At 37.0% G+C, this 20,642-nt stretch overlaps 1 protein-coding gene across 1 annotated transcript; it reads right to left on the reverse strand.

Moving 5' to 3' along the window:
* Nucleotides 1-13,531: 13,531 nt before the first annotated feature.
* On the reverse strand, nucleotides 13,532-19,842 carry LOC143628383 (DEAD-box ATP-dependent RNA helicase 3, chloroplastic-like). The gene is made up of 11 exons (XM_077097996.1): nucleotides 19,813-19,842; nucleotides 18,324-18,740; nucleotides 17,972-18,105; nucleotides 16,872-17,286; nucleotides 16,664-16,762; nucleotides 15,821-16,045; nucleotides 15,369-15,746; nucleotides 15,124-15,270; nucleotides 14,941-15,036; nucleotides 13,707-13,999; nucleotides 13,532-13,639 (listed from the first exon to the last, which is right to left on the reverse strand). The coding sequence occupies exons 1-11, from the start codon at nucleotides 19,840-19,842 to the stop codon at nucleotides 13,561-13,563; spliced, it is 2,313 nt and encodes a 770-aa protein (XP_076954111.1). The 3' UTR covers nucleotides 13,532-13,560.
* Nucleotides 19,843-20,642: the final 800 nt, after the last annotated feature.

The raw sequence follows: 20,642 nt of genomic DNA on the forward strand, positions 1-20,642 counted from the left end.
CGTTTGCGGATATAGCGACCGAAGAAAACACAAAGGAACAAAACATGGCGGCTCCAAATAATCCAGACAACGAACCTAACATGAGCCAATACGGCAAGCCTACCCTCGAAGGCTATGGCAATGGTGTGGCGCCACTGGCGATCACTGAAAATTTCGAAATAAAATCCAGCACCATTCATATGGTGGAAAATTCTGTTCAATTCCAAGGGCTTCTCGATGAAGACCCCTTGTCTCATATCTCTCGATTCTTACGAATCTGCGATACTTTCAAAATCCAGAACTGCTCTGAGGACCAGCCTGGGAGAGGTACAAGAGCTTGCTACGAAGATGCCCACACCATGGACTGAACAAATGGCTCCAAGTCCAGACATTCTTTGACGCCCAGTCAAGCCAAAACAAACAGGCCAGCGGAGATCTCAGAACCAAATCTCCCAAACGAAGCATTCGAAATCCTAGAGAAAGCAGCCAAGAAAAGCTTTGCTTACAACCCACCAAGATCCACCCAATCACACAAGGGTATGCACCAAGTTGCTCCAACACTCTCGTCACTGCACAACTCGAAGCACTCTCAAAGAAATTTCAGCAACTATAAACGGAGTTGGTGAAAGCCAAGACCAAGTGCAACACGTGTGGGGGCGAACACAAAACAAAATATTGCCAGCAAAGCATGAAGGTTGAAGAAGTCGATTTCATAAGCCGGAAAAGCAACTCCTACGGGAATAATTACAACCCTGGTTGGAAGAATCATCCTAATTTCAACTGGAGGGATGGGGAAAACAATCAAGCACCACCTGGTTTTGACAAATGCCCTTTCAACCAGAACCAAACCTCCCAACCAAATCCTCAATACCAAAACCAAGAGCCAAGTACCAGCCAACAAACAAACAATGGAACTACAACAGATAGTCTTTTAGCACAATTGTTGGTGAGCACTGAAACCGCAAAAAAATTAGCTGAGCAAAGGAACCGACTAACCGAAGAGAGATTCCAGAAGAATGAGATAGAGCTGAGGAATCAGAATGCACATTTGCAAAACATCGAGACTCAAGTGGGGAAACTTGCTCAACTTATTTCTGAAAGACAACCCGGTGGCCTTCCAAGCAACACAGTAAATAACCCGAATGCAGCTGTGAATGCAGTCACCCTGAGGAGTGGCAGAACCACTACAAATGCGTAGCCAACTTCAGAACCAACCAAGGAAAAGGAAGCTGAGATTCCTGTAGAGGTGCAAGAGAGACTATTCCTAGAAAGTACCGCACAACCAAAGGAACCAGTTAGAACCTACGTCCCACCAATTTCTTATCCAGCACGTTTGAAGAAAGAAAGGTTAGAGGCTCAATATGAAAAGTTTCTCGAGCTGTTCAAGCAACTTCACATTAATATTCCATTCGTTGAAGCTTTTTCACAAATGCCAAAATATGCCAAGTTTTTGAAAGATTTTCTCACCAACAAGAGGAAGCTGGAGGAGCTATCCCATGTCACATTGAATGAAGAATGCTCAGCCATTTTGCAAAACAAACTTCTAGAAAAGATGACTGATCCAGGAAGTTTGCCTTATAGGAAATTTGTTTGTCAGCAATGCCCTGGCCGACCTAGGAGCTAGTATCAATTTTATGCCTTATTCGGGTTTTGCAAAATGAGGGATAGGTGAAACAAAACCCACCCGCAAGAGCATCCAGTTAGCTGACCGATCCATAAAATACCCACAGGGAATTGTTGAGACATACTAGTCAAGATTGACAAGTTCGTGTTCCCAGTAGATTTTGTGATCCTCGACATGGATGAAGACAAGAATGTACCCCTCATCTTATGGAGACCCTTCCTATCCTCGGCTAGAGCACTCATAGATGTTTGCACGGGCAAACTGACTTTTAGAGTAAATGATGAGGATTGTTACATTCGACATAGGTAGATCCATGCATCACCCACAACACCATGATGATTCACTTTATTGCATTGATGTTATTGATTCGATTGTGAGTTTCCATGTAAGGGATTCTGTCATCTCAAATTCTCTTGATACACAAATTCTCGAGAAACCTCTCTCTGAACCCATTTGAGAGGATCACATCATCGAAGAAATCATCGAACTGGAGAGTCAAGAGAAATCTTTATCTCAAGAAGTTTTCCAAGTTGTAAATCGCGAACTTGGACCCAAAGATAAACCATCCACCAAGGAACCACCAGCCTTTGAGTTAAAAGAACTACCAGCTCACCTGGAGTACGCTTTCTGGGAAAGTGAATCCCAACTCCCTGTGATCATTTCGACCAGCTTGTCGATTGACGAAAAGAAAAAGTTGCTTGAGGTTCTTAAACTTCATAAGAAAGCCATCGCATGGAAAATTATGGATATCAAAGGCATTAGTCCTTCGTTCTGTACTCACAAAATCCTTATGGAGGAAGACTACAAACCTGTAGTTCAGCATCAAAGGCGTCTAAATCCCAACATTCAGGATGTTATGAAGAAAGAAGTAATCAAACTCCTTGATGCAAGGCTAATCTGCCCCATCTCTAATTCACCTTGGGTAAGCTCGGTTCAAGTTGTACCCAAGAAGGGAGGACTGACTGTGGTAATGAACGAGAAAGATGAGCTTATACCAATGAGAACCATCACAGGCTGGAGGGTATGCATTGATTACCGAAAGCTTAATGACTCTACAAGGAAGGATCATTTTCCACTCCCTTTCATTGATCAAATGCTCGAACGTTTGTCTGGGAAAATGTTATATTGTTTCCTTGATGGTTTTTCTGTATATTTTCAAATTCCTGTTGCTCCTGAAGATCAGGAAAAGACTACATTCACATGCCCTTATGGCACATTTGCCTACCGGCGAATGCCCTTTGGGCTGTGTAATGCACCTGCTACCTTTTAATGTTGTATGGTAGCCATTTTCCATGAGATGATCAAGCACTCAATGGAAGTCTTCATGGACGATTTTTCTGTTTTGTGGAGACTCTTTCGATCATTGTCTTAAGAATTTAGAGAAAATGTTGACAAGATGTGAAGAGGTGAATCTTGTTCTTAATTGGGAAAAATGTCATTTCATGGTTCGTGAAGGCATTGTTCTCGGTCACAAGATTTCCCAAGCTGGTCTTGAAGTTGATAAAGCAAAAATCGAGACAATTTCCGAACTCCCACCTCCAACGTCTGTCAAAGCAATTAGGAGTTTTCTTGGTCATGCGGGTTTTTACCGCCGCTTCATAAAAGATTTTTCAAAAATCGCTCGACCAATGACCCAACTCCTAGAAAAAGATGCACCATTTTTTTATGAAGAGTGTTTGGAAGCTTTCAATCATTCGAAAGAAAAACTTGTCAATGCTCCAATCATGGTTGCTCCAGATTGGACATTACCATTCGAAATCATGTGTAAAGCTAGCGATTTGCTGTAGGAGCAGTTCTAGGCCAAAGAAAAGATAAGCATTTTCACCCAATCTACTACGCCAGCAAGACTCTTAACGATGCACAACAAAATTACACAACCACCAAAAAGGAGTTGTTGGCCGTGGTGTTTGCATTTGACAAATTCAGATGTTATCTTGTTCTTTCGAAACCATCGTTTACACCGACCATGCAGCCATTAGATAACTTTTCAACAAGCAAGATGCAATGCCTCGACTAATACATTGGATCTTGCTGCTACAAGAATTTGATATTGAAATTCAAGACAAAAGGGGTGCGGAAAATGTTGCCGCCGATCATCTTTCATGTTTGGAGTGCCCAGCTTCACACGATGTAACGCTCGTTAATTTTCGGTCCAAAGATGTAAAGCTTGTAAAGTATGTATATTTCTCGGGAGTTATCCGGCGTTCCTCGATGACCTTATCACCTTTCTGGTATGTTAAATTATTTAACTTTTCAATCAAGATGTTGCTTCTTTAAAATTTGAGGTGCTATAGTGTACAAATTTTATATCATAAACAAACCCTAACCCCTCCCCTCTCCTACGTCCGATCGGCAGCAGGCAAGCCCCCAAACCATTCGTTTTTCTTTTGTGCAGCCAAGATTAGGGTCTAAAACTTCAATTGAAGGTTAGTTCTATGTTTCCCCAAGTCTTTTACACCTTAATTGGTCATTCTATCTCGCGTATTGATCGATAAACGGCTTGTTCTATGCTAACCGGGTGGCTGTCCAATTGAGAAATTCCGGGACTGTTTGGGTGGGGTTTTTGCACCAACATCTTCCAAGGTATGTCTAGTATAACATACTTTAAAATCATGTCCATTGGTGTTCGTTTGACTGGTCAACTAGTTGTAGATTGAAAACTAGTTTTCGGTTGTCTAAAATAGTGAATTGTTGCGTTTAACGCGAGGGATGTAGTAAATTATGACCAATTCAGTTCGGATAGCTTCGGTTTAATGTACAGGTTGTTGGAAAATGATTTTTTTAAGTATTGGGGCTGAATCGGTTGTCGGTTACTCAAATGGGTCGGTACAATGCGTATTCACGTTTATTGAATAGTTAGTGCGTTGTACTTGCAATTACCGACCCTTTCGGCTCGTGTAGTGTCGTGTGGACTTGTTGGCTGTGAATTTCTCATATTGGGTCCACACGGGGCTGAGTTGGATGTTAATGTCCCAAACAACTCTTAAACGCGTGTGTTAGTATCACCAAGTGCTTCCGGGTGTAATTTGGGAATTCTTTATTCCCGGGAGTATCTAAGGGTTGTGTTGGTAAATGTAAGGCCCCGGGGGCTGTTATGATTGAGTTTGATGAGGTCAAGGCTTTAGGTAACTCGAACCATGTTAGAACGTCTCGTAGGATAATCGAGTCCTTTCGGTGTCGTTAGTAATGATTGTATGTAAACTGATAGGCGTTTGAGTTGTGGGGATACTTAGGGGTTCTCTAGCTCGTGGTGAACTCGTGCCTTGTGTCAGGTGAGTTCATGATGCCCCTTTTTTGCTCTTTTTAAGTTTTTGGACTAGCTTGCACACCTAAGTGATTTTGCTTGATGAACCGTTTAAATTATTTTGTATGGGCCTACTTGTACAGGGTAGGCTTTGGGATGGTATTATTGTATGTCTGTATGTATGTTTATACATGTATTATTGTATGGCCAATAATTGGCAATGTTAATTAGTCGTTATCGACTAAGGATGTTTACGTATGCCTACTTCGTGTTTGCATACGTTGGATAAGATGTTACGTGTTTGGGTTGTAGTGTGCTCGACCCTGATGTTATTACTTGGATGATAATTATAGGGATATAATTATATAGATGTATACATATAAGTATGAATACTTATTGTGATGATGGCTTAACTGTTTGTATCCCGTTTTATTATAAAATTTTTGGAATGATTATTGTAAATGTCAATTATTAAAACTTGAACTCACTCAGCTCAAGCTGACTTTGTGTGCATGTTAGTGTGAGTTTCAGGTTAGAAGAAGGATGCTTTACCGCTTGGACGTGCACGAGGCTACTTGGACGGTGGAGGGCATATTTAGTCAGAAGTTTTAATAATTAACATTTTTCTTTTAAACTGTTACTAAATACATTGAAATCTGGTTTTGGGCATAATTCCCGGGTTTTGGGAACTTGTTTTTAATAATTTTGATGTCATTTAACTTTTGTGCCGCTATTTTAGGTTTTAATGACACTCTGTGTGTGTCATAGTTGCATGTCACACATTTTTAATAGCATTTAGCATTTGTGCCACTAAAATGTAGGTTTATTGACACTTTGTGTGTGCCATATTTGTTTGACACACACTTTTAGTGTCATTTAGTATTTGTGTCACTAAGATTTATATTTTTAATGCCACTTAATGTATGCCATATTTGCTTGGCCCACATTTATAACGACATTCGGCTTCAATGCCACTGATTCATGATTGCTATACATATTATCGTTGAAAACTAAATAACACTATTTATTATCATTTTTAATACAAGACAACCCTTAATTATTTTAACTACCTGTTATTTGCAATTTATTATATCATTTGTCACTACTAAAAAATTAGGATAATGCAACTTTTTAGACCCAACCTCCCAACTATTTAGAAAATATTATTTTTGCTTGGACTATTTATTATATCATTTGTCATTACTAAAAAATTAGGATAATGCAACTTTTTAGAACCAACCTCCAAGCTATATAGAAAATATTATTTTTACTTGGACTATATGTAGTTCTAAAGTGTGTGGACCATGAATTTCAATTACGATTACAATGCCCCCATTTAATTTGAATACAATATTACTATAGTTGGTTTCCAATATTTAAATTCTTTTACTGGAAGAAAATGTACAGATGAATCGCAAAGAAGACAGAAATTGCCAACAATGAGAATGTGAACAAGGAGGTATGAATAGCAACACTCGCTTCTAAAAGCAAATTATGAATAGGATAGAAAATGGGTCAAATTTTTTGAACATAGTGATCCACTTGTATGAATCATCGTCGCCAGTAAATTAGAATAAGAAAAAATCGTTCTGCTTTATGATCATGATCTAAACACCAACTATGATCACTTTTATGTGTTATTTCTTTATTAGATCCACACATAACTTTAAGTCAATTACATCAGTTCCTATAAGAAAAACCACAAATTTTCAAACTTTTATAAGTACAATAGCAATCAGTAAACACTAGTGATCAAACCAAATATGCCTAAATTGTAAGTGATAAACAAAAGGAGCATAAACCCACAAATCAAAACTAGAGGTGATGAAACAGGCAGGCCAAGTTCGGTGGCATGCTGAGCTTAACTGATTCGGTCAAGCGGGACGATTTAAAAAGGGTGTTATTTGGTTCGGGTCATAACGGTTCACTTTAGAAAGGGATTATATTGGTTCGAATCAGGATCGGCTGGGCTCATATGTGGCAATTTGAAAAATTGTAGTTTTGGAAACTGGAAGCACTTTACAATATTCTAACATCAATCAGCAGCCCCTAGTACCACTTTCTGATCTTTAAAGACCATATGCAGTTAACTTTGAACCACTATCAGATTATATACAACCAAAAACTTGGCAGAAAAGGGGGTGGCTCGGAGATTTCTGATGTATCCGAGATTCTTAGAAATCCTCATTAACAGGTCTTTGCAGATGCTACAACAAACAGGAGAAGTTCTGAGATTACAGGATCCAAACATCTGTCAACGAATGAAGGATGCCAACAGCAAATTCATTGACAATGCTGATTGGGATGTTCTCCCATGTCTACTTGTTCCTGCCTTAGGTGCCATTGATGTACCTCACACTCCAGGCAATAGTGATGATGAGAATGATGGAGGAAATGATGGTCCGCATGGTGATGATAATCAAGGTGCTAGTACTGAAGATGAGCCTGTAAATGATCCCGTTGCTCATGAAGCAGAGAATGTGGACGATATGGGTCATGATGCAGAAGTGAATGACCTAATTCTTGATCCTGTTGGAACTAAGATGGTTAAGTTTTCTGGTGCTGCATCTGATGTAAACATAGAGACTCAAGAAGGTGGTAAAGGACCAGAAGTTGAGGTGAATGAACAGACTGATGAACCAGTTGTGGGTCCTAGCAACATGGCGACTGAGCAGATAGACGATGATGAATTTAGCCTCTGTAATATCAAATGTTGCTGACACTATCCAAAAGATCACTCCACCGGATTCACCACTACCTGAAGAACATCATGCTGATACTGACTCTTTTGAGGATGAAGATGCTGATGACAATATCCCTTCCTCCCCTGCTACTACTGAACCTGCATTGTCTGACACTGAACAACTTAATGATATACATATTCCTTCACCACATTCAGCCCCAATACAAGAACCAATCATTTCCTCACCACCTGTTTCACCACCAGCCGAAACTACTCAAGATACACATATTCTCACATCACCAACCTCACCTATACACGTACAAGTATCTACTGACATTATTCAACCTTCCCAACCCATTCCTACAGAACCTGAATCATACATATTACCCTCACCAGAAACCTCTTCATCTAAACCACTATCTGAACCAGCTTTTAAACCAACTCAAGAAACACCACCATCCAGCCCAAACATCTATGACCTTATCAATGAGAACATGGGCCTAGAGTTTGAGAACATGCTATTAAAAGAGAAAAATGCAGTCCAAGATCAGCGGGTCATGCATAGTAATGTTATGACTCCAAGATCAGCAAATATAGTTTTTAAAAGATTGGGTTTTGCGATTCAAAAAGGGGTAGCGGCGCAGCTTGTTGCCCGCTTGCCTTCTGTTTCGATGTAATCCAATAAACAATCATATATTATAGAGTAAGAGCTAATTTTTTCATCTACTCATAGTCTGTTAGTGAGGTTCAATCTACTTATAACGTTTTGGATCAAGTCTCAAATTTTTCTTTCCAAGTGCCCATATTCAGCTAATCAGGTAACCAAGTTATGCATTCCACTCACAACTTTTCTTTTGCTTTATATATATCTGAAATCAAAAAATACAAAGAACCATACCAAACGTGTATCTGAAAATATAATATATAAAGCGACATAGCATCATAGTTATTTTAGTGTAAAATCAATAAGAAAAACTTATCAATTTGTATATGTTTTGGTAGGTGGACTATGTGTTAGGACATAACCCAATGAAGATTTCATACATGAATGACAAACTACCAAGAATTCACCACAAAGGTCCTCACTCCTCACCACTCTCAATAACAAATCACCCACGGGCATTTGGATGCAAATGCGATTCCTCCACATGGTTGTGGAAGACGACATACATGTACAGTTGACAATGACTATTTAAGTTACTATTTTTAACCTTAAGGATCACATAATCATTTTCGAACTTATGTTGGTTGGCAACCTTATTATGTTTGTATCCCAACTTTTTCATGTATAAAACGTGTCCCATGACAACACGCGGGATACTGTTACTAGTTGATGATTAAAACTCAAAATGAGTCATTTTAACAAAAATGAACTTAACTTTCAAAACATTTTTTTTAAGTTTTACAATCGTTCTAATTCAATTCCTAGTTCCAACCATTAATATTTTAAAAACTTAGCTAAAAAAATTTCAGCCTCAGTCAATATTTTAAGCACTAAATTAAATATATCTAGCAAGTCTTTCAAAGCGAGACATATTAATACTAGCAATAAGCCCTCACGATGTTGCAGCGACGACAAAGTTTTAGTCTTATCAAATAAATACATTATTAAATCTAGTAACAAGTCTTAGAATGATCATTTTAAGTATTAACTTAAAAAAACGGATATTATGATCATATGGCCAAAGAAGGGTGGTTTGAGGAAAAAAAATTGATGAAGCCTAATTGCTAGATTGAAGGAAATAGGTTTCTTCATAGTGTATGCATTAAGTGTGTTACGCCAGAGAGTTCTGCTCTTGTGGTGGCACAACAGCTGTCAAGTGGCAGTCGACGGTAAGGTTTCCCGGGGGAACGCCCAAGCCAAACTCTAAAGCCAGCATGGGCTCGGTTAAGACAAGATAGTCTGGCCAGAGTGGGGCATCGGGGCTCTCCAAATTTGGAGAGTGCGGTAGCCTAAATATAAGAAAGTCGTCGTTCTAAAAAAAAGTGTTTTACATAATCATCAACAACTTGTACATTGATGCATATTAGAGTTATTGTCACACCCCAACCAATGAAGGCGGAAACGTGGAGGCGCAACATGATTGCTCATTGCACAACGACACTATAAAGTTACAATATTTAAACAGCTCATTTAAATCCATATCATCATAAATAACACAACAGTTGTTCATACAAAATGCCAAATAGATAGATAAACAAATAACTTGTTCTTTCATTTTCTAATATCCTAAAGCCAAGATGATAAGTTTCTTCAAGTAATCCAATCAAGCTAACATCAAACCTGTAACATTGCATAAAATAGAATTTGTTAACACAAAAGTTGGTGAGCAATTTTCATAGTTTTGGACAATAAGTATATAGTATGAAATCCACAACTAGTATATGAAAACAATAAATAATAGCAACAATTTAGATAATAAAACCGTCAATAAGAATACATTGACGACAATAATGAAATCGTCAATAAGAATACATTGACGACACCTATCTATATGGGGATACCATACATACTCGGAATTAACGTATGATCATACTTTGATGAGGCTACCCACCTTAGCATTCAAGAGGCTACCCGCCTTAGCATTCAAGAATTTGCACATAATCATGTAAAGCATATAACACCAAATCGAGCATTTATTTAAGTAAACATATACAATAGTTGTTATGGTTTAAGACTCAAGTATAAATCATTTGAATTTAAATAAGTATGCAATGTCACTCCCAAAACGAAAGATGGAAAACGGGGGATGAAAAAGTACTCACATTAACAAGTAACTTGAAAGATAGTGTCGTGAATAATCGGAGAGATCGGTTTAACGAGCAAGACCTATATTAAACAAGTCTTGTGTTAGTAGGTAGTCTTGGAAGGGTTTAAAATAAAATACATGACAAATAAAGTAAATAAATAAATTTAGGATTTAAAATGTAAATATTTGAGAAATTAAATAAACGAGTTTTGTAAAATAAGTTTACTCGAAACCAGGTCTCGGTATTCTATTCATTAGTTTTTTTCTTTTTTTTTACTCAACCTATGTTAAGTAATAATGTGGGTTAAAATGCAATATTGCAAAACCCTTGGTTATATGAATACCAAAATGAGGTTTAAACGAGTGTTCGGGATTGTCGGTTCGAGACTTGATAATTGACCAAGCTCAAAGTTAACTTCCCAAAATTATAAATGTTATGAGATAACTCCATAAAAATCAAAATAGACTTAACCAAGTATGTAGTTCTATTGTGAAGAACCTTAACGTTCGTATAGCGAGTATACGACTTTATCGGTCCGAACTTGTTATAAGATCAAGTTGGTTACCGACATGCCAAGTATGTTTAGGAATTAACTAAAATTGATTTAAAATATAATCTTGAAGAAAAATAAGAGTTTTGGTGGCTAAAAACACACTTGTGTGTCTTAAGCGAGTGAACTCGGTTTAGTTCGGTTTTTTTTGGTTCGGTCCTTGACTCGGAATAAGACCGAGGATGGTTACCACATACCCAATTACCATGGAACTTGTAAAATAACTTATAAATAATAATACTCAAGTTTTACATTCAAAAAGTTAACAATAAAGCTTTTAAACAAAAGTTCGGTTTTTGGTTCGGTTCTCAACTCGGGATGAAACCGAGGCTAGTCACCAATACCCAATACCATGGAACTTGACAAATATAAACAATAAATTAAAATATGCAGAAGTTAAGCAAGTATAACAAGTTATATGGTTATATTTGTTAAATATATAAACAAAGACTACAAAGTCCTCCATGTAACCTTGCCTTACTAGCCCGACATTTCAACCGGCCGAGACCGGAGAAATGAAAAACCGAAGGTAAACAAGGAGTGTATATTATATATATGTTGTAACATCAAGCTTTAAGTATTAAGAAGTTAGTTAAAATAAAAGATTAACTTATGAAGAACAACCTTAGAATTCAAGAATTTGAGAGAGAAATGAGGAAATGAGCAAGCACAAATGAAGAATATGGGTGTGTATATATAGGGTAAGTTGAATGGGTCTTTCATAAAGGGTGTTGCATAAAAATGGGTTGGTTATAGACCCAAGAAAGCACAAACTACAAATGGGTCCTTCAAGTCTCCATTTTGGTAGTTTTAGTCCCTGGAGTTCGTTTTGAGCGTTTTCGGGGCATTTTAAGAACCGAAAAGGGTGTTTTTTTTAGATCCAACAACTATAAAACAAATATGTAACATAAAATTCATCATTTTGATAATATCGAAAGGTTCGGGATACAAAACGGGTCGGGTTTACATTAAGAATACAAGTATAAAATAACCCGAAATTGACAAATGTCACACTTGTATATTAGAATTGATAAGTCGGTATTGAGCCAAATTTTCAGAACGTCAACAAAAATATGTGTGTCGCAACAGTTTATCGGTTTTTATTTTATATATCATAATATATTAAAAGATATGGAAATAATAAGAATTTAAAATAAAGTTGTCAAATTGAGGGTTAAAGATGATGTGCGCAATCACGTAAAAATTTTGAAAATTTACAAAAGATACTTAAAGTTAAAGGGTAAAAATTGTAACTAATTTAAATAAAATGGAAAGGCACGTTATGATCCTTTTGCCTCACTTTAAGCTTGTAATATGTGCTTTATAAGTAGTAAAACTCCTAAAATCAATACTCTTACTTTTGCCTATCACTCCTGCATTATATATACTAACTGGGTGTCCATGCGATGTCGCGGGGTATGCGTGCAAACACGACATCAAATGCGTAACCGGTGTTAGTACGCGCCTGACTTCGCATCGGCATGTGTGTAACCCAACGATAGTGTGCGTGTAACGTGACATCGGGCATGCGTCCGGTGTCGGTACACGCACCACGCAATGGTTGTACGTGCGCAATCCAGTATCGGTATGCGCGTAATCGGTCTCAACCAGACTAGAGTAAAAATTTACTTTTTTTGTATCACGTGTTTTGCTCGTAACCATTTTTGACCCATGACCCGAGCCCACTCGACCGAGCCCGTTTATTGGTCCTAACTGGTAATCACATAAAACGTTAAGTTTTTAAAATTTTAAAAATATGGCAATACCATACTCAAATTAAAGAGTATAAAATGCTTTTTTTGGTGTATTTTTTTTAAAATATTAACGTGGAAAAGTTATGGCCGTTTAAAAGTCGTAAGGGTAGTTAATTTAGAATAAGGGGGTAAATATGTAACCATTATATATATTGACAAAATGTGATTGAAGTTAAAGGACTATACTTGTAGATATTTTTGAATTAAATATTGTTTGTTAACCATAGAATAGGTGGAAAAGTCCATATTATCCATAAAATCTCATAATTTTATGCATTGTATGTTGTAGCTTGTGCATGGTTTTATATACCTCTTAAAATTTAAAAGGTCCCTAACTCATGTTTTATATATAGTATAGATGTATAAATATGGAGAACTTGATGAGTTATAAAATCTTTAAAAACTCAATATGAACCAAACACTCATTTAAATGTGTATGGAATACGTGCTAAGATTAAAAATAATTTAGAAGAGAGAATAAAGATATGTGGTGATTACACTAGTGTAAATGTTAATTACACCTATGTAAAATGTCGATTCGGTATGTAAAAAAAATTGTAATTTTTTACGTACATGTAGCCTACGTATTACACATATGCAAAGAAAAAAAATTCAAAAAGAAATTAGTTACACTGAGTTTTTTCGAATTCTTAAAACTCAAAGTGACTCTCAAAACAAAATCAACTCCTCTAAATACAACCATAAAGAAAAAAGATAAATGATTTAGTTGTAGTTACTAGTTAGGGTGGTTCTAAATGACATCAACTGCCTTTGCTTTGCATGTTACAATCAAATCTTTGTCCTCTTCACAAAAAGATAACAATTAACTTAACCAAAACCCGCAAGGTGGATCCGATGCACAAACACAATCAGACAACAAAGACAACCGATCAGACCGCTCCGTCATGCAAGCAAACCGCATCCTCCTTCCCAATGGCTCCTTAATAATAGTTCAAACCTCACCAGCCCGGTCAACTAATAATCTTGCTTTGTGGGACATTCAGATGCCCGGTGCCCAGACCGCCCACAGTGAAAACACGAACCCGCAAAATTTCTGTTATATTTACACATCAATTAACAATCGCCATATAACAAACACATTATTAGGAAATGCATAATACCTGTCCTGGTTTCCAGATGATAATGGAACGCGCCTTCTATCACTAATCAACCAATCATTTCCGGTGGTTCTCGAGCCGCCACTGGACCAACTACTGCCTCCACCTCGGCCGCCTCGCCTGAAGCTATTATCCCCTTCATCACCTGATGAGAACCGACCATTACCACCCCAACCACCACGGGACACGCTAGAACCACCGTCTTCCCTTCTTCCACCTCGTGAAGTACGCCTCTCGTTGTTTGAAAACCTACCATAAAAGTCATTTGCTGGGCCATCGTCTTCCAAAGCAGGCAACTGTGAGTTGTAAAGTTATATTAGAGTTAACTTTTTAGATCCGCTTGCTTATTAAGAGCATTCTCATCCGGTTCTCCAAATTTTGTGAGGGGAGTTTGTAAATTATAGGGTGGGGTTTTGAGTGGTTGTGAGTGTAAATTATAGGGTGGAGAGAGCAAAGATGGTGATTTTTTGTAAATTTAGGGAAAATGTAGTGATTTTTTTGTAAATTCTAGGGTGGAGAGATAACTGTAATGATTAAAGTATAAAAAAAATATTATTTAATTAAGCAGAAGAGAGAAATGTAGTGCTTTTTAGTGTAATTATAGAGATGTTGATAGGAGATCAGTTGAGAATGCTCTAATAGTGAAAATTTCTTAAGCATGAAATCTGGCACATAGGCAAAAGCCACTCAATATGCATTTTTAAAGAATAAAGCATCGTATATTATTTTATTCAAAATTCAGATTTTTTACTGAAAACAAGGAAATTTTTGTTACCCTTTTTTATACGATAAAATTTTGTTAGAAATAAAAATATTAACGCAAAAACGCGTTTGGGCCGATACAAAAACTGCCAGACATCCGTTTTTGATGCCTCCACCTAGGAGCGTAAAAGGAGCCAAGCCGGGGGGGAATTACTCAAGATAGGCTCACTAAATGCCTGATCTAATCTGATCTTAAATCATGCTCGAGGCTAAGTTTGAGATTATTTTGAGCCCAAGCTTCATATAGTTAAATAATAAACGAGACAAGCCTAAGCTTGAAAAGTTATTCACAAGCCGAGCTATAGCCAGTGACCTCGAGATGAGCCAACCTTGCACTCTCTTAAGTTAAGCAAGCCGAGCTTGAGCCTATGCGAGCTCAATCTTGGCTCGTTTACAATGCTAACTCCAACAAATATCAATCAATAATGTCGGAAACCAACAAAGCAGTCATTATCCAAAGCAGAACAAAGTTTACCTTGTTAATTTTTGTAATGGTAGTGCCAGGTGGTATCTCCTTGGACAACAGATTTTTGGCAATGTCTTCAGGAAGATCAAAAACCGCACCTTGAACCTGATGATACATAGCATATATATACACATTACTAAAAGCAAAGTCTTGTGAAAGTGTGAAACATTAACCATTAGGTCACGCGTATACCTTCTTGTCTGCTATGACATGTATTTTTCCAAGTACACCAGCAGCAGTAGCATAAACAGTGGACAAGAATCCAGTCACTGTTCTAGCCGACATGTACCCTCTTACTGATGTATCAGAATCCCGTGTCATTTGCAATGTAGTCCAACCCTATTATGCAAAAGTGTTTCATGTCAATCAACTCAGCCTGACACATTTTTACCCATACAAATGACCCGTTTCTGAAACAGGTGATTGCTATAACATACCTGCTCGTGCGTGATAAGAGAACGGGATGACGGAGGTTGAGAAAAACCGCTCATGTGTGCAAGTGCAGCAGCAAGAGCGCGTGTACCCTGTTGATCATATAATTTTTGTGCGGTTGGTGTGAAGAAGTCAATGGACTCGTTATGAACACCTGAAAGTGTAGCAATCACTTGCTCTGCTGAAGAATCCAATACATCTTCGACACCTGGCGGGCCAATAAACTCAAATTTGCACCCCACGTCTTGCTCGAGCGTTTTGACCGTTCGCCTTTGACTATTTGTGTACATCAAAATGGCCTTTCCTTCTTTTCCCGCACGCCCAGTTCTTCCGGACCGATGCACAAAAGTCTCTGGATCGTTTGGTAGTTCATAGTGAATAACCTGAGAAGCAGTCAATGAAAATCCACACTATGTAACGGGGTCAGTACTAAAAGATTATTGAGAAGGGGGCGTACTAAGTCAACGTTTGGAATATCAAGCCCGCGAGACGCGACATCGGTGGCAACCAGCACGGTAAATTTTCCTTGTCGAAATCCGTTAAGCGTTCTTTCCCTTTGGTGTTGAGATATGTCACCATGTAAAGCCTCTGAAGCTATACTACTTGTCAATGACATGGAAACCTCGTCTGCGTCCCGTTTTGTTTGAGTGAAAATAATTGTCTTCCCACCTTTTGCATATACCTGAAAACATTTAAAATATTAAAACTATTAGATTTTTCAGAGTCCGGTACAGCCAGTTTGGACAATTCTGGGCCAAACCAGTAACTATGGCTTTGGAAAACGATAAACCACACCGGCTGGGTTAGGTGGATTAGACGAATCCTCCTTTTTGGCGGTTTGATGATTTGAACCAATATTTTTATATTTTCTAAATCGTTAGTTTGTATTAGGGGTGTAGATGAATCTAACCAAGCCCAAGCTTGGCTCGTTTAGAGCTGTTTTTCTGAAGCTTGAGCTTGACTCGGGCATGGCTCATTTATTATATACTAACTAATTTACCTAGTTTGTTTATTATATATATATTTCTTAATCATATAGTTTTATATATAACATGATAGATATTACAAAATTATTTCTACCATAATATTGTATATAATAATTACTATTTTATAAAGATATGTTTAATACAGTAAACAAAAATTATATAAATAATAGGCTCATTAGGCACACGAGCCAGCTCGAAGCTCGGGCTCGATAAGTGAAGCTCGTGCTTGTCATTAATACAAGCTTATTTTAAGGCTCGAGCTCGTTTAAACTCAGCTAAAAGTGAAAGAGAAGGGGGGGAGGGGGATCTCATACCGTGACAAGATCACCAAGCATTGACCGTTTTGTAGTTGAGGTAGTTGGTATAGCATAAAGCTTGATACCTTCAGCCAGCTTTTCATCTTGATCACCAACCTTTTATACCGAAACACAGAGAAAAACATTAAACATCACACAAATGAAAAAACATCAAATGACAGGTTTCATAGGCTAAAAAACATGTTATAATAGTTTCAAAACTAACCAAATCAATTGTCAAGGGCGTTTTCAAGTACTTCCTTGAGAGCTTTTGAACCCAACGAGGCATTGTTGCTGAAAAAAGCATACTTTGCCTTTGTGGTGGGAGTTTTTCAAGGATCGTTTCCACATCTTCCTCAAAACCAACCGCAAGCATTTGATCGGCTTCATCAAGAACCAAGAACTGAACCTCTCCTAGTTTAAGAACATTGCTATTGACCAGGTCAATGAGTCTTCCCGGAGTGCCAACCACTATGTCAACGCCACGTGTAAGTTGGTTTTTCTGTAAAGTGTAAGAGACGCCACCGTAGACACAAACAGTGCGTAAATACGGAGCAGACTCTTTGATTTCGGTTTCTACTTGCTTTGCGAGTTCTCGGGTCGGTGCGAGTACTAAAACTCTTGGAAGACGTCCCGCGAGCCTTTAAATAAGCATGAATTATATGTTATTAAGAAAATTAGAGCATCGAAAATATTATCGAAAAGACACGTTGCAATAAATAGCAACAAATTTTCACATCAAATCCTAAGAGCCAATAATCAAAATAATCAACTTTATAAAGCATTATATGAAATTTTGGATTGTCATATTTTACATGTTGAAATAAACGGGTCACGTTCAGATTGACCTGTAAACTGTTTAATTAAACGAGTTCGGATTGACATGTTTAACCCATTTAAGTAAACAAGTCAGCCCATTCAATTGAAAGACCAGCCCGTCAACCCGTTCAGTTAAAAGGTTGACCCATCAAAGTTTAGTTAAAAGTCGACCCGTCAACCCGTTTAATTAAAAGGTCGACCAACCAACCCATTTAACCTATTTACTGCAATCAATAAACCCTTTTATGACCTTTTAAACACATTTACAATTTGATTACAATGCATCAGCCCATTTGAGTTGCTTAGATAAATGGGTTAAACACGCAGTGTTATAACTACTCATTGAACATGATTTAAACGTGCCTTGGTTAGGGTGGATGTATTTGACAATTGACACGAATAATTATACAGGTTATGTTCGGTTTCAACAATTCAACCACACACACCCATAGTTTATAAAGTAAAGTTAGTAAAGCTTATCAAACGAAAGATGTGAAGATTTTGTACCTGTTTCGGTTTTCTTCATCCTCTTCGGTGACTCTTTTAATTATAGGAATTGCAAAGGCTAACGTCTTCCCGGTTCCCGTTTTTGCACGGCCGATGATATCTCGGCCTTCTAGTGCAGGAACCAATACAGCTCTCTACATTGTCAATAGGAAACAAGTAAGAGACTATCACCAAAAAATGTAGTTACTTGAAATGGACAAGGTTAAACCCTTTGAACAAAAACTGCAATTACTACTTAAAAATGGATAATGTTAAACCCTTGGAACAAAAACTTGAAAATGAATAAGGTAAAAAAAACCCTATGAAGATTATTTGCATAGAAATGGTTAAATAATAATACTAATACTAATACTTGAATAGGGAAAAGGTTAGTAATCCCTCTTTTCTCAAGAGTCTCAGCCAATCTTTGAGGCAAACCCAATCTACTAACAGCAAGCTCATCATCAATGGAGCCTTCAAACTCCAACTCATCATTATTACTATTATTATGAAAGAAAGCAAGAGCCTCAAACGCCTCAAGCGAATTCCGGGCAGAAACCGCCGATGCGGAGATATTGTGGCGGAGTGTGAGGTCGGGATGGAAGGAGAAGGGAAAGGATAAGAGGGTGGTGGGTTTTGTGGGAGGTAAAGAGAGGACACGCCGATGACTGAACTTGAAGATGACATCACGCCCGGAATTTGGGAGGGAAGGATAAGGAGAGGCCGGGTTATCTATAGACCTCTGCCTTGTTCCTACTGTCACTCTGCCTACTATATCTATACTACTAGTCTATGTTGAAAAAATTATTTTTAAAACACGTTATAAATTTAATTTATGAAATTTTAAAAATAAAATATGCATTTATAATTATTAAGGAAAATAATAAAACTTAAGGTAAATAATAAGAACATATAAATGTTACAAAACATTCAAATGAGAGTCAACTACTTAGTATGAACACTGAGAATCTTTCGGAAAAGTTCTGTTCGCATTTGAAATCCTCGTTACTTGAAATGAGCCTCTTTTGCAGCCTCGGCCAAAACAAAGTTTGAACATAAAATTTAGTTCCGCTTAAAAGCTTCCCCTCTCTAATCAATGAGCAGACCAAATTGGTTCCGGTTTGGTACCAAAATCTGTCAAAAAAATCGCCAGATAAAAAATAACTCAGAATAAAGTTACAAAACTTCCAAGGCTCACCCTCCTGACAATTGAACACGAAATTAACAACTGAGCGTAAGAAAATGTTATTAATTTGGTAAATGTTTGAAGCTTTAAATATAACTGGTAGTAATTAGGGAGAACAAGAAAATACCGGTACATATTCCAAATTTTCCAATCCCGAAATATCTTATTATTTGGTACATGTACCGATACCTGGTATCAAACGCTCATCCCTAGCCAACAATTGGCCCATATTGAAATTTTTGGCCTAATACTACTTGATCTGGTATTAATCAAAATTCCTAAAATGCCAAAAAAATTTGAAAATTCTTATGATCAATTTAACCCATTTGCAACTGGTAACCAACCAATATCATTCAATTGCCTTATCCTCACATTAATCTTTCACTTGATTTAAACGCAATCTACAATATTTTGACCCATATCTAATACTTTTGACTTTTAAATCAAATTTTGTGGTACCTGCAATTATAATGAATATTATTAATTTGTAGATTATAATGAATATTATTAATTTGCAAATGTGACCAAAATATCCATGTTAGAAAAATGATATGTAACTCAAAATATGATTTTCTAATGCTTTTGGGTTTATATTTTAGATGCAGCTGTTCATAAAGATGAACAATAAAAAGGTGCATTGCGTGCTCGAATATATATATATAACTGAGAAACTTACCAGATCCTCCATTTGTTGTGCATGCTCCATGGGTGAACCAGGATCACACTCAAATCGCTAATTCACCAAAAGTATCTTCAATCTCCCTATTTGATTTTTCAAAATGACTAATTTTCTTGAACTTGTACTTGTACTTGTACTTGTACTTGGGCATATAGCAGATTTTTATAATATAATGTGCAACTTGTGTGGCCCCCAAATTTTCTTAAGAGTTTATCTTTTGTGTGTTGTCATTCTCACCTTCACTAAATTCCACTTCTGATGATATTGTCTCATCATCTTCATAAATTCATATAATATAAAATTAGTATGGATTATTAAATAAAAATTGTTTTGTCTTCTCTGTAATTTGATATATGAAGTTCAAAATTAACACCTACAAAGTATGTTTATACTTAAGGGTTATCTCACCTCGCAAGTTAGCAAAATCTAAATCACTTTTAAAAAACATATTAACATATAAAAATATATAATAAACTGATAAATAGTTTGAACAACTACTCTACAAAACGCAAAACAAACCCTAGTTTATTTATACCACGATGGCTTTATAGAAAATATATTTCTAGTTTATCAATAAAATTACTAATTCCAACCAAAGTATCAAGTATATATGTCTAGCTTAATTATTTAAGATTTGGATTAGCTTAATTATTTAAGATTTGGATTGTAGGAGTAAATAACACAAATGCAAATAACATCCTAACCCACAAAGCTCATATAAACCTTAAAAAATGAAAACTTAAAACGCTTGTAGTATACAATTAGATAAACTAACCGTTTCATGTGAAGCCACATCCACTTAGATGGCATTCAACAAAGCAAAGTCA

Source organism: Bidens hawaiensis, unplaced genomic scaffold, assembly GCF_021521415.1.
Source record: "Bidens hawaiensis isolate Kalapana, Puna unplaced genomic scaffold, B.hawaiensis_p1.1 tig00004931_1, whole genome shotgun sequence".
NCBI lineage: Eukaryota > Viridiplantae > Streptophyta > Magnoliopsida > Asterales > Asteraceae > Bidens > Bidens hawaiensis.